The sequence below is a fragment of the Histoplasma capsulatum genome, assembly GCF_000150115.1.
Source record: "Histoplasma capsulatum G186AR genomic scaffold supercont2.2, whole genome shotgun sequence".
NCBI classification, from domain to species: Eukaryota; Fungi; Ascomycota; class Eurotiomycetes; order Onygenales; family Ajellomycetaceae; genus Histoplasma; species Histoplasma capsulatum.
The window spans coordinates 421,886-434,222 of record NW_025544802.1 but is presented as its reverse complement, the minus strand read 5'-3'; the positions used below and the strand labels follow the sequence as shown (position 1 = coordinate 434,222).

Below are 12,337 nucleotides of genomic sequence, written 5' to 3'. Positions count from 1 at the left end.
TTCCCCGCAGTCATTTCCCTGCCGCTTGTTTGCTCCCCCATCACAACGGCACCCCTCTTCTGTGACGAACCACGCGACTACGGCAGGCGTCGAATTCGGCAATATGGATGTTAATCAGGTGTTGACCAGCACCCTGTCGACGGGTATGTGTCGCGGTCCAAGCTTGTTTATTTGAGCCGAAGACCCACTCACTGACTTGTGCCTTGTTTGTGTGTGATTCTATATAGATGCTGCAACGCGTCAAAGTGCCGAGCAACAACTGTTGCATGCTGCTGAAGTTGACTTTGTATGTCTTCCCCTACTTTTACGCTTCTATTGCAGTAGGAAACGTAAAGATTTTGTTTCGACTTGTACATAAGCTGCCACAGATAGTTTTTGTTTTATAGCGCTATCTGTGGGAAATTTTTAATTTCATGCTTGCTTACTCGTTTTCCAACTATATTTCATTTCGGCCCCCGTATAGGCTACCTACCTTACGACGCTCGCAGGCGAACTTGCCAATGAAGCTGCTGCTCCTACCGTTCGAATTGCTGCTGGTATCGCGCTGAAAAACTCCTTCACCTTCAGAGAGCTTGACCGATTACGGGAAGTCCAGGGAAGATGGGTGCACCAGCTTAGTCCGGAGATTAAAAAAACCGTCAAGGAACTCGCATTGAAGACCTTGAAAAGCGACGATGCCAGAGCCGGCCAGTCCGCAGCGCAGCTCATCGCTGTCATCGCTGCCATTGAGCTACCGCGTAATGAATGGCCAGAGCTAATGGACACTCTTGTGAAGAATGTCAACTCTGGTTCAGATCACATGAAGCAGGCATCGCTGACAACGATTGGGTTCATCTGCGAATCCGATGAGCCGGAGCTTCGCGAAAGCCTAAGTGCGCATTCAAATGCCATCCTCACAGCCGTTGTCCAGGGTGCGCGACGAGAAGAAACTAACGCTGAAGTTCGGAATGCTGCGCTTACGGCATTGGGCGATGCGATGGAGTTTGTACGGTCGAACTTTGAAAATGATGGCGAGCGAAATTATATTATGCAGGTTGTCTGCGAAGCCACACAAGCTGAAGATACACGAATACAAAGCGGGGCTTTCGGTTGTTTGAACCGAATTATGGGTCTTTACTACGAAAAAATGCGCTTTTATATGGAAAAAGCGCTTTTTGGGCTCACAATCCTTGGTATGAAGAATGAGGAGGAAGATGTTGCGAAGCTTGCTATTGAGTTCTGGTGTACGGTTTGCGAGGAAGAAATTGCTATTGAGGATGATAACGCTGCGGTTAGTTTCTTTCTTTGTTTTTTTTTTTTTTTTTCTTTATAAAAATTTTCTTTTGTCCCTATCCGCACCAGGATTTTATTCTGAGCAACGGCTTCCTAACTTCGCATGCAGGCCCAAGCAGAGGGATCCACTGAAATCCGCCCATTTTTTGGCTTCGCTCGTATTGCCTGTAGAGAGGTTGTTCCTGTTTTGCTACATCTGATGACCAAGCAAGATGAAGATGCCGCTGATGACGATTATGATACCTCGCGCGCTGCTTACCAAGCCTTGCAACTCTATGCCCAGTGCGTTGCTGCTGAAGTGATCCCCCCGGTCCTGACATTTGTAGAAGAGAATCTAAGAAGCGAGGATTGGCATCGCCGAGATGCCGCTGTATCTGCGTTTGGTGCCATTATGGACGGTCCAGATGCTCAAACGCTCGATCCATTGATCAAACAAGCCCTCCCAGTTTTGATCGGAATGATGGATGATAAGGTAATTCACGTTAAGGATTCTGCTGCTTATGCACTTGGCCGAATCTGCGATTATTGCTCTGAATCTATTGATCCAGAAGCTCATCTGCAACCTCTTATTTCATGTTTGTTCCATGGATTGGCTAGCAACCCAAAGATCGCAGGCTCTTGTTGCTGGGCCTTGATGAACCTTGCGGAACGATTTGCTGGGGAAGCCGGTGCTCAGACCAACCCTCTATCAAAACATTTCCAGGACAGTGTTACCTCACTGCTCACTGTTACAGAGAGGTAAGCTTTCAAACTGAATATTTCATTTCATGTAATTTCAACTAACCTTTAGTTAACTGCTACCCCAGACATGATACTGATAATCAACTTCGAACTGCGGCTTACGAGGTTTTGAACTCCTTCGTGACCAATGCTGCTAATGATAGCCTTCCTATTGTTGCTAACCTTTCAGATGTTATCCTTCAACGACTCGAACAAACAGTGCCTATGCAACAACAAGTTGTCAGCGTTGAGGATCGTATCACACTTGAAGAAATGCAAACGAGCTTGACAAGCGTGCTCTTGGTAAGTATATTGCTTGTCTACATCCGTCTGTTTGGTTATATTGAGACGCTAACAAACCAACTCTAGGCTATCGTGCAACGATTAGAAGGAGAGATCAAGCCTCAAGCTGACCGTATCATGCACGTTCTATTGCAAGTTCTGTCCACGGTACCTCCAAAGTCAAGTGTTCCAGATACTGTTTTTGCCACTGTTGGCTCGATAGCCAGTGCGTTAGAGGGCGATTTCATCAAATATATGGATTCGTTTATTCCGTTCCTTTACAACGCGCTAGGTAACCAGGAGGAGGCTGGTCTTTGTGCCATGGCAATTGGACTAGTTAGTGATATCACTCGATCATTGAGTGAGAAGGCTCAACCGTACTGTGATACGTTCATGAATCACCTGCTTAATAACCTGAGGGTATGAATTCATTCTCCGCTCATGTGTTATACTCACTTGGCAAATTTTTATTGACCATTTTCCTCAGAGTACTACCCTCAGCAATCAACTAAAACCGTCCATTCTCGAGACGTTCGGAGACATTGCCCAGGCTATTGGATTGCATTTCGAGACATATTTAGTAGTTGTCGCTGGCGTGCTACAACAAGCATCCGGTGTTACTGCCAGTCCTGATGTATCATACGACATGCTTGATTATATTGTATCCCTTAGGGAAGGTATTATGGATGCGTGGGGCGGCATTCTCCTTGCATATAAAGGCACACCAAATGGTACGTTCTGGTTAACCCTGGCTTGTCCACTATTGAAATTTTCTCAGATCTAACTTTTTCAATTTTGTAGCCAATGGCCTGCAACCATACGTCGAGTCGATCTTTCAACTTCTAAATATAATCGCTCAGGATAATAATCGGAGCGAAGGATTACTTCGAGCTAGTATGGGTGTCATCGGGTTGGTTTTCCAGATGTGATGCTGTCCTAGTAGACATCGCTAACAATCCTCGCCAGTGATCTCGCTGATACATTCCCCAATGGTGAATTTGCGGCTCTCTTCCGCAATGATTTTGTTTCCAACTTGATTCGGGAAACGCGAACAAACAGAGAATTTGGTCCTCGCACAATTGAGACAGCTAGATGGGCTCGTGAACAGGTCAAACGCCAAATAGGCCTTGCGACGGCACAAGTTATGTCATAAGGCACCATTTAATGGAAGTGACATGTATTATCCGTGCGAAGCACTCCGCCATATTACGCACATTGGGCGTTGTCCAGTTAATACCCGTTCTATCACCAAAATAACTGCTCGACGAGGCACGGGAAGCGATGCCGACGACTGGAGCATTTTCACGAAATGGTAAGACGGAAAAAGAATGAACGGCACGCCACGCCTGTGCGAGTTTTCCCAGCTCAGCTAGGATATTGGATAGCAGTCGAATTGAAAAGATTTTTGAGAAAAAGAAGCAGGAATCTGTTTTATTCTTTTTTAAACCCTCCTTTCTCCCCCCCCTCAGCGAAGTTCGCATCTCTGGCATTTTCAATGATTCGGCATACTTTTACATCTGACCTGAGCATTTCACACGTTCTGATATGAATGATACCGCAGCCCCGCGCCCTTGTCAGAGCAAGCCCCTCGCAACCTTCATAATCACCCTTCCCCCTTACTGTATGCCTCCAAGCACTTTCGTGTACCCCTCCCCGTCAATCCCACACCTGTTCCCCGGCACCCCACGATCAGATGCAATTGACTCACATTTTCAGGAAGAATTCCCTACTACCTTCCCCATACACCCCTGTACGCATGCACAAACGACGCGCATCAAATTCGCAATCTCTCACTCCCCCTTTCTTCGCCCCTAACTTCCCGGTTCTTCCAATTTCCTCTTCTTTTTTCCTTTTTTTTTTTTTTTTTTTCATTCACGGCCCTGCCCACACTTTTTTAACACATTCTATTTACCTTTTACACTAGAAATCATGTATGCCCCAAAATCATGTATCCATTGTTAATTATTTTTATAAACTTCACTTTCTTTTCTCCTTTGCCCATACAAACTATTTATCATATCACAACACCAACGCATTCATCCTTTTACTTTCCTTCATTTTTTTTACCTCTTCTCTCCAAAATAAGTTAATAAATAAATGGGTGGCTTTTGAATCTAAGAAGATATATTATTATTTTATAATCTTGAAACACATTTCTTTATCTTCTGCTTCATTCAAGTAGATGCCGGAATTTTTCCAATATGTACTTCGTGCAATTATTGGTTTCAAGTAACGCTTTTATGAAGGGGATCTTTACTATATTTTCGTTGTTTTTTTTTTAGTTTTCAAAATTCCAAGCCTCATAATTTATGAGGAGCTAGCCATGACTCCCAAAAATAGTCGGTTGTTTTAGTACTCTCTCGCCTGATTGGTGGGCAAGACGTCCACCCCAACGTGGGAGGGGAATTAAAAGACGTACAATAATAAAAGCCGAGTTCAAGGAGCCTTTGATACGGATTAATAACTAATTACTCAGGCGAGAGGCAAAATGTACCTCATCGAATTCCCAACGGAAATACTCCTACTCCTTGGGCAGATATTGGTGTCTGAGAGAGATGCCGCTTACAGAAACGAGGTGTCTGGTCTCAACGCACTCGCTCAAACGTGCTCGCGTTTCTACCAAATCCTCAATCCTTACCTTTACCGGTTCAATGCACATCAACAGGACAGCTCCGCCCTTGTGTGGGCCACCCTGAGAGGGGACAGACGCACAGCAGAGCTTTCCTTAGACAATGGCGCAGATGTGAATCTTATTGTTCTCGAGCGCTCTGGGGTTTTGAGCAACACAAAGACTCGACAGCCTGGCTTGCAGATGGGTCATTTCGCGAGGTTATCTCCTTTAGCCACAAAACCCACTCTGGTCAGCTCTGGCCTCCTAGCCCTCGTATTTAATCGACGGGCAACAAGAGCTCTCGCTTTTGGATCTGCAGTAGGAGGAGAAATCATTCCGTGCCCCAGGATTCGAGCGAAGTACGACCAGGTTATCGAATTGTTGATCGGTAGGGGAATTGATACCGAAAGAACAGATGTCGGCAACGAACGACTAGATTTCTTCCACAAAGGAATGACACTTCTACATCGAGCTGCCGGCATGGCTGATGATACCGTGGTTCGACTGCTTATCGAAGGGGGTGCCAATATACATGCGAGGACCACGAATTCACAACACACGCCACTACATCTAGCATCGAGAACTGAGGAGTTTGATTTTGACACTGTGGATGCTGTAAATGCACACAGACAAGATCGCAGATCTAAAAAGCAACGGATCGTACGGCTTTTGCTAGAGAACGGAGCTGACGTCAATGCTAGATGCTATGAGGGTGATACCTCACCTCTACATTTTGCGGTCAATTCCCCCGCACTAACTCAAATTCTACTTAAATATGGAGCCGATCCCACTGCCAAGGATAAACATGGAAGAACACCGTTGCACCAGGCAGCTGTCGTTCCGCCATACGGCCCTGACCATCGTGATATGAAATGGGTTGGTAGGAGCGCTTGGCGTCCCGATATGAAGACTGTGATTAGGTTGCTAATCGAATGTGGAGCGGATATCGAGGCAACAGCTAAAACCGGATTCACACCGCTACATTATGCTGCAAAATTGGCACAGGTTGATGCGGCACAGGTTCTTCTCGAAAGTGGCGCTAATATCGAGGCAACTGATAAGGGAGAAGTGTGTAATTCCCCCATGTGGACGCCATTGCGTCATGCAATCCATACCTACGTAGCAAAGGATTGTCAATTGACTCGTTCTCGGTCCTGTACTCTTGTCACCATGTTGGCTAAAGCTGGAGCAAACGTCAATGCGAAAGGGGGCGATGGACTAACCCCACTCCACCACGCCGCGATGTACGGTATTATAGATATTGTGCGCATACTTGTGAGATTTGGTGCGGATGTTGAGGCGAGAGACTGTCAAGACACGACACCTCTGCAATATGCAATCTATGGGCGGAATGGCACGATTTCACGAGAAATGGAGAATAGGCCTGCTACTCCAGCTTCTGGTCGTCTCCGTTATAGGACCCAACCGGCCTATGCGGCAACCGTTGAATATCTCTCTTCGTTATAGGTCATTCTCTGCGATCATTAAATAGCGTCTGGACTGACTATACATCATCGAATTACATGTCTTCCATTCAGATTCTAAGTATGAGATTGTTTCACGTGATTCGAACAAGGGCTACTCTGCTGGAAACCCTAAACCCTAAGCGGGCCGCACTAGCTCTCCAACCCAAAATTTTTCAAATTCAAAGCAAAATCAACATCGTCAGCCTTCTGTATTCGCAGCACTCCATTTTCCAGAACTCACCGTCAACACTGACCATCGAGGTATGTGGCTCTATTAACCATTTCGCAATCTTGTCATGTTTGCTTCAACGGCCCTATAGCTAGTCTGGGTAAAGCAATCACCATGGACTTTTACTCAAAGACACGACCCCAGCGTTTGACTGCTGGTTGCATGGTGATACGCTTTTACCCCTAACGGCACGGGCTTAAGAACCCTTTCTCTCCCTGATCTCCAATTGAGGTTAAGTGGAGGAGGGGCACTCTTTGCGCTCGAAAAGACTGCTGAAGGCTAACTCTACTTTTGTTGTGATGTACGACGGAATTGTTTCCTGTGGCCCTCTGCGGGAAACGGGACATGGTTTCGTAGTACAAATCATTTTCCGTTATGGATATACATAGATACCTCATTTCCAACTCCTCCGTCGATCTGAGAATCTCTGTGCCAAGCAGTTCATAAATCGCCAAGATGGTCAAGACCAGTGTCCTCAACGATGCGCTGAATGCCATCAACAACGCTGAGAAAGCTGGCAAGCGCCAGGTTCTCATCAGACCTAGCTCCAAAGTCATTATCAAGTTCTTGTCTGTCATGCAGAAACATGGTGAGTTTTGATGTTTTTTCTCTTTTTTTGTCCTTTTCCCCGTCTACTACGTCGACATTTCACTTGCATGAACTTCATTTTGTCTGGCTGGCGTGAAGGCCACAACATACATGTACGGAGACGAAATATTCGGGTTGATAACTAGGCGGCGATCTCGATCATGAAATCCACTCTACGACGTCCGCCCTTTAAATGCCCGATAGATGATTTTTTTTGGCGTTGATCTTACAAGTTGCCTGTCTATTATTTATCCAACCGTGGTTGGTAACATTTAATTCGTCGCCACATTACTTACTTCATTTCCGCTCACAGGCTACATTGGCGAGTTCGAAGAGGTTGATGACCACCGCTCTGGAAAGATCGCCATCCAGCTCAATGGACGGTACGTTCCCATCATTTAGAAAACATTTGCCGTGCTTCCCACTGATGTCTTCTCCGCCAACAGTCTCAACAAGACCGGTGTTATTTCCCCCCGCTACAACGTTCAGCTCCGTGACCTCGAGAAGTGGGTCGTCAAACTCCTTCCGTCCCGTCAGTTCGGTTACATTGTCTTGACTACCTCTGCTGGTATTATGGACCACGAAGAGGCCAGACGCAAGCATGTTGCTGGCAAGATCATTGGATTCTTCTATTAGACTAAGAGAAAACGAGCTATCTAGCTATGAATAAAGTTCTTCTGATTTTCTTAGAGCGGCCTTTTGCTCAGAGGACATAATTCATTTTTTTAAACCCGCCAGTATTAAATCCCTTTTCTGTAGGCTACCTGCCATGCTTGGGCCAATATAGTAACCCTGCTATTTGCGGTTGTATTTTGTCAATAACTCATATGGTGCTTGAAAGCTGAAGATTCCTTTGGCCTCTCTGATTGCTACTCTGCTGGCCGGCGATTTCATTGCATGATCGCCGCAATCCTGGATAGCCGAGGTGGTGAGTTCACCGCCTAAATTGATGAGTTGATTGATGATTTTGCCACGAAATATATCAATCAATCAACAAAATGTTAAATAGAAGCAATTGGATCCTTTGACAAGACGCATTCCCATTTGAATAGAAAATTCCGTTCCGTTTATCCTATCCGCTACCTAGAAAGTGGTGAATCGTTCCTTTAAAGAATTCCCGTCTGTCCCACTTCTAATGCCCCTCGACAGAATATATTTGACCCGGCATGGGGTATGCTTGCTACTACCCATATCTGAACGACATCCATCATGCTCGAACTAACATGCGTTGCCATTTCCAGCACCGGCTAAACTGGACTATAGATCTGGCCACAGGCACCTATCGCTCGACATACCCCACTCCCACGGGCATACCCGTCGACCCAACCCTGACGGGACCTGGCCTGTTGCAAGCGCACGAACTGGCCACCTACATCAACAGTGATGAATTCTTTCCAAAACCATGCAGGATTTACTGCAGCCCGTTCTACAGATGTCTGCAGACTATCCAGCCCACAGTGGAGGCGCTCAAATCCCGGCAGGAACTCGAGCGGAAACCATATGTGGATTTAAATGTGAGGATTGAGAACGGCCTAGGGTGAGTGTATTCCCGTTACTCCCATATCAGGGATGGAGGAATGAAACTTCAGCGGAATGCACTGCGAAGTTTTGACATAACTGATATTTCTGTCCATGCGTTCAGGGAATGGTTCGGCTCCTCATCCTCGTTCACGCACCCCGCTCCGGCATCGCCAGACATCCTCCAATCCCACTTTCCTACCCTCCTACCCTCCTCAGATACCGGCGAAGCCAGCCCCACGTCCTTCCAACCATCCTACGTACCACACATCTATCCCTCCCCCAAGGGCGAGAACATCGCGACACTCCATGACCGAGTCGCAAAAACCTTAGAAGCGATAATCGCACAAGTTGATACGGAACTCGAAGCTTACGAACGTGATATCCCGGCTGAAGAGAAGCAGAGCCATGCCATTTTGATATGCACGCATGCTGCGCCGTTGATTGCCATGGGGCGTGCTCTTACGGGCAATATGCCGGAGGATACATGCGTCGAGGACTTTAGGCCGTTTACAGCGAGTTTGTCGACGTTCGTAAGGAGATCTGGTAGTGGTGGTGAGAGCAGACCTGAGAATCTGGACCGGGAGGGGTCAGATACGGGCATGATTTCAGGGACGAAGTTGCGACGGTGGCAGGATGGGGTGGGAGTTGGGGGTGGTTGGGATTGTGTGGCGAATGGAGAATGTGGGTTTTTGAGTGGCGGGGAGGAGAGGGGATGGTATGTTTTGAAAACTATTTTCCTCACACTTTTATCATAAATTGTGTTTGCTAACGGGAACCCAAGGCGCTTTAACGGGGAGGAGGATTTCGACACGACCCCCGCTGCAGCGGTTGTGATTGACGTGGAAGGTTCGCCTGCAAAATTATGAGGTCCCTATTCCATGAAAGTTCTATGAGAAGCTTGGATCTAAAGATGGAATGTCGATACCCACTTCAGATCGATATATGATGATAGATATGATGATAGACCTGATAAGTTATAGATATATGTTCCCAGGAGACATCATTTTATCCCCCCCTCCCCTCTTCTCACCCCCTTTTCTTTTGTTTTATTACTGGTTGTTCTAATTCATTTTTCTTCGTTTTCAATTTCCTTCTTTCAAGCAAGTTATATTTCTGCCACTGTTCATATTGAAGGTATGTATACCGAATGAAACCCTTTCTAATTTTGGCATTAACTAGTTCTTTTCATAATAATTATTAATATGATAGCTAAGAAGTTAGTTACTAGTAACTATTCTCTAGCAAGTGCACTAAAACGATTATGATCTAGATACAAGTACGAAAATCAATGAAGCCAAACAACTCCGGATTCAACGACGTAAATCAAAACAGGACAGAATAAAAAGGGAAGGAAAAAAAGCCCACAGCTATATCCCGTCATTGCGCATGCGTCCATCAGAGAAAGAGCCCCTTAGCAGGTATATTCCATATACCAACCATTGGTAGCATCCTGCTCCATTTTGACACTCCCATCATAGTCCAGAGAAAGAAGAAGGCTCAGCTTCTCCTGACACTCTACCGAGGTGACAAGGTGTGACACGTACCCCTTATGTTGTGGCCAGTTGGTGAAATCCGCAGAACCAACACTCTCCGCCCCAGAAGGCTCTGTCGGATAGATACTAACTAATCCAGAATCCTTTACGACAAACTTGCGCTTCTCGCCCTGATCCCATCTGATGGCGCAGTGCTTGGCTCCCTTGGGTACATCGAAAGTCATTTGCTGATCGTGTTTCTTGTCTCCGGCCTTGCTAAGTTTGATGTAATGTCCGATCTTTTCGCTGGGTTTGCCGTCGACCATGGCGCGCATCTCGGGCACGCGTAGGACTCCGCTCTCACCGGGTTTGCAGGAGCTTCGGCCAACTGGGCAATCTGGGGTGCTGGAGTAGCCATTTCTAGCTGGGATGGCGGAGACTGTTTGCATGCTCAAAGCAGCCAGGAGGAATGCGGTTGCTTTAAGGAAGTGCATTATTGCGGCTGAAGTAGTTTCGGTGGTTGTGAGAGCGGTTTTGTGGGATGGAATAATATCAAGGGGATAGTTATCGTTGGTTTGAGGGTGGAGCAATTGGTATTTTATTGATTTAAGTAATGCAAATATGGCATTCGATTGAGGATGTCGAACGATGAGAGGAGATGAAAAACCGCATTCTGGGAGCCGGCGGAGGAAGCATATTTATACAATTCTTGCTCGCATTCATTTGAGCTATCCCTGAGCTATTGAGGATGGTTGAATTCCACAATGATCATACATGGAGAAAATTCATATAACCTGTCTAGGCAAAGATATCAGCTCCAAACCCAGCCCACCTCGATCCCCACCCGCGAATAACATCTGACGCTTGCTAGTTGGCTCGTGAGCAGATTGGCTCAGGGCATGGCAAACAACTTCGACAAGCCCGTCGAATAGACTGACAGTGGGTCAGGGTGCAGGGAGTCAAAGTCATGGAGTCGGCCCTAGCGACTTGGATCGCGTTTGTTACTGGCTCCATGCTCAGTAGCGACATAGCCGCATTCAGAGAATTTAAATATAGCTACGGCTCAACTTGCCAAGCTGCCAGCCTTATGCAACCTGGAGCAGAAATTGGCTTCTTACAAAGACAACAGGGAGGATGAGCTGTCGACTTTGTTTGCTTACCATCCTTGTGCAACGACGTCAAGTCCCATCGTGCGATCAGGCTTCCGTGATCCCCATCCTGCGGACAAGGTTTGACGATGATAAGGCCGAAGTGAAAAATATCACGCGCAAGTAGGCTTCCTTTGATTACAGCCAAGTGCAAAGCAACTTGAAGTCCCCGCCCGATGGCCATTTCCTCATAGCCCTGGGTCAGCATAGCCTCGCGGAAGCAGTTGGAATTTGTGTCTGATTGTCAAACAAAAGGATAATTCAAGCTCATAGCCGGTAACTAACAAGTGGAGGATACTGTCAAACACCCCCTACACAGACGTCACATATCGATCGTTGACACACTACCTGAGATTTAGATTCCATTTGATCGTAATCACTGTGCGAAAATTTCCAATTGCATATTGGAATCATGTTCAATTTAGCGGCGTGGCATTCCCGGATATGAAAGGAACAGACATAGTTTCAGGGACTACGAGAGTTACTATTTTGAGATCAAGAGTGGAGAGAGTCCACTGGTGAACCGCTCTGTATAGGTTACGGAGTGCATTCCAGTTTGTTGACTAACGATTTGCTCAAGATTTATAAGATAGTTAACTAAGCTTGATTCATTAACTAGTTATTCATTTATTTTCTTATGATCGCCCTAATCTTAAGTCGCTTCTCAGGTAGGCTGAGCTTCCACACAGCTTCAACTAATCAGCGCGGTTTATTTCCCCATTCGGGCCCAAATTCCACCTCGATGATGCATTCGGAACCCTGCGTACCATTTCTCTCTGATGCCGCCTTCGGCTTCTCACCGTCATTTGAACAGTCAACCCGCACTCAACCCTGTTCGGTTGGGTCAGAAAAATTCAAATCAGGTCAACTGAAAACCCTTCATGCTGTTGAATGAATTATGGCCATTGAGTCTTTTTCTATCTATTGCCTTTCTCCTTTGGATGAAATCGCTTCACCAGAATTTCTCCGAGTGCCCTTCACCAATATTGACTGTGTTGGCCGCATAAGTCCTGTCTCTACAGACAGCG

General features: G+C 46.3%; 5 protein-coding genes across 5 annotated transcripts; 4 read left to right on the top strand and 1 right to left on the bottom strand.

The window, feature by feature from the left end:
• Nucleotides 1–103: 103 nt before the first annotated feature.
• HCBG_01361 (importin subunit beta-1) lies at nt 104–4,413 on the top strand (the record flags this gene model as incomplete). Its single annotated transcript, XM_045428411.1, has 9 exons — nt 104–143; nt 228–286; nt 464–1,270; nt 1,382–2,010; nt 2,079–2,295; nt 2,362–2,694; nt 2,762–3,005; nt 3,076–3,184; nt 3,241–4,413. The coding sequence occupies 9 exons, from the start codon at nt 104–106 to the stop codon at nt 3,425–3,427; spliced, it is 2,625 nt and encodes an 874-aa protein (XP_045290197.1).
• Nucleotides 4,414–4,762: 349 nt separating this feature from the next.
• HCBG_01360 (ankyrin repeat protein) lies at nt 4,763–6,352 on the top strand (the record flags this gene model as incomplete). The annotated part of the gene is made up of 1 exon (XM_045428410.1): nt 4,763–6,352. The coding sequence occupies one exon, from the start codon at nt 4,763–4,765 to the stop codon at nt 6,350–6,352; it is 1,590 nt and encodes a 529-aa protein (XP_045290196.1).
• Nucleotides 6,353–7,036: 684 nt separating this feature from the next.
• Nucleotides 7,037–7,902, top strand: HCBG_01359 (40S ribosomal protein S22; the record flags this gene model as incomplete). The annotated part of the gene is made up of 3 exons (XM_045428409.1): nt 7,037–7,169; nt 7,482–7,551; nt 7,615–7,902. The coding sequence occupies 3 exons, from the start codon at nt 7,037–7,039 to the stop codon at nt 7,802–7,804; spliced, it is 393 nt and encodes a 130-aa protein (XP_045290195.1).
• A 163-nt stretch (nt 7,903–8,065) lies between these two features.
• On the top strand, nt 8,066–9,773 carry HCBG_01358 (phosphoglycerate mutase; the record flags this gene model as incomplete). The annotated part of the gene is made up of 4 exons (XM_045428408.1): nt 8,066–8,096; nt 8,432–8,705; nt 8,811–9,404; nt 9,471–9,773. 4 exons carry the CDS (start codon nt 8,066–8,068, stop codon nt 9,553–9,555), a joined length of 984 nt encoding a protein of 327 aa, XP_045290194.1.
• A 180-nt stretch (nt 9,774–9,953) lies between these two features.
• On the bottom strand, nt 9,954–11,723 carry HCBG_01357 (uncharacterized protein; the record flags this gene model as incomplete). The annotated part of the gene is made up of 3 exons (XM_045428407.1): nt 9,954–10,834; nt 11,322–11,505; nt 11,655–11,723. The coding sequence occupies 3 exons, from the start codon at nt 11,721–11,723 to the stop codon at nt 10,101–10,103; spliced, it is 987 nt and encodes a 328-aa protein (XP_045290193.1).
• Between the last annotated feature and the right edge of the window lie 614 nt (nt 11,724–12,337).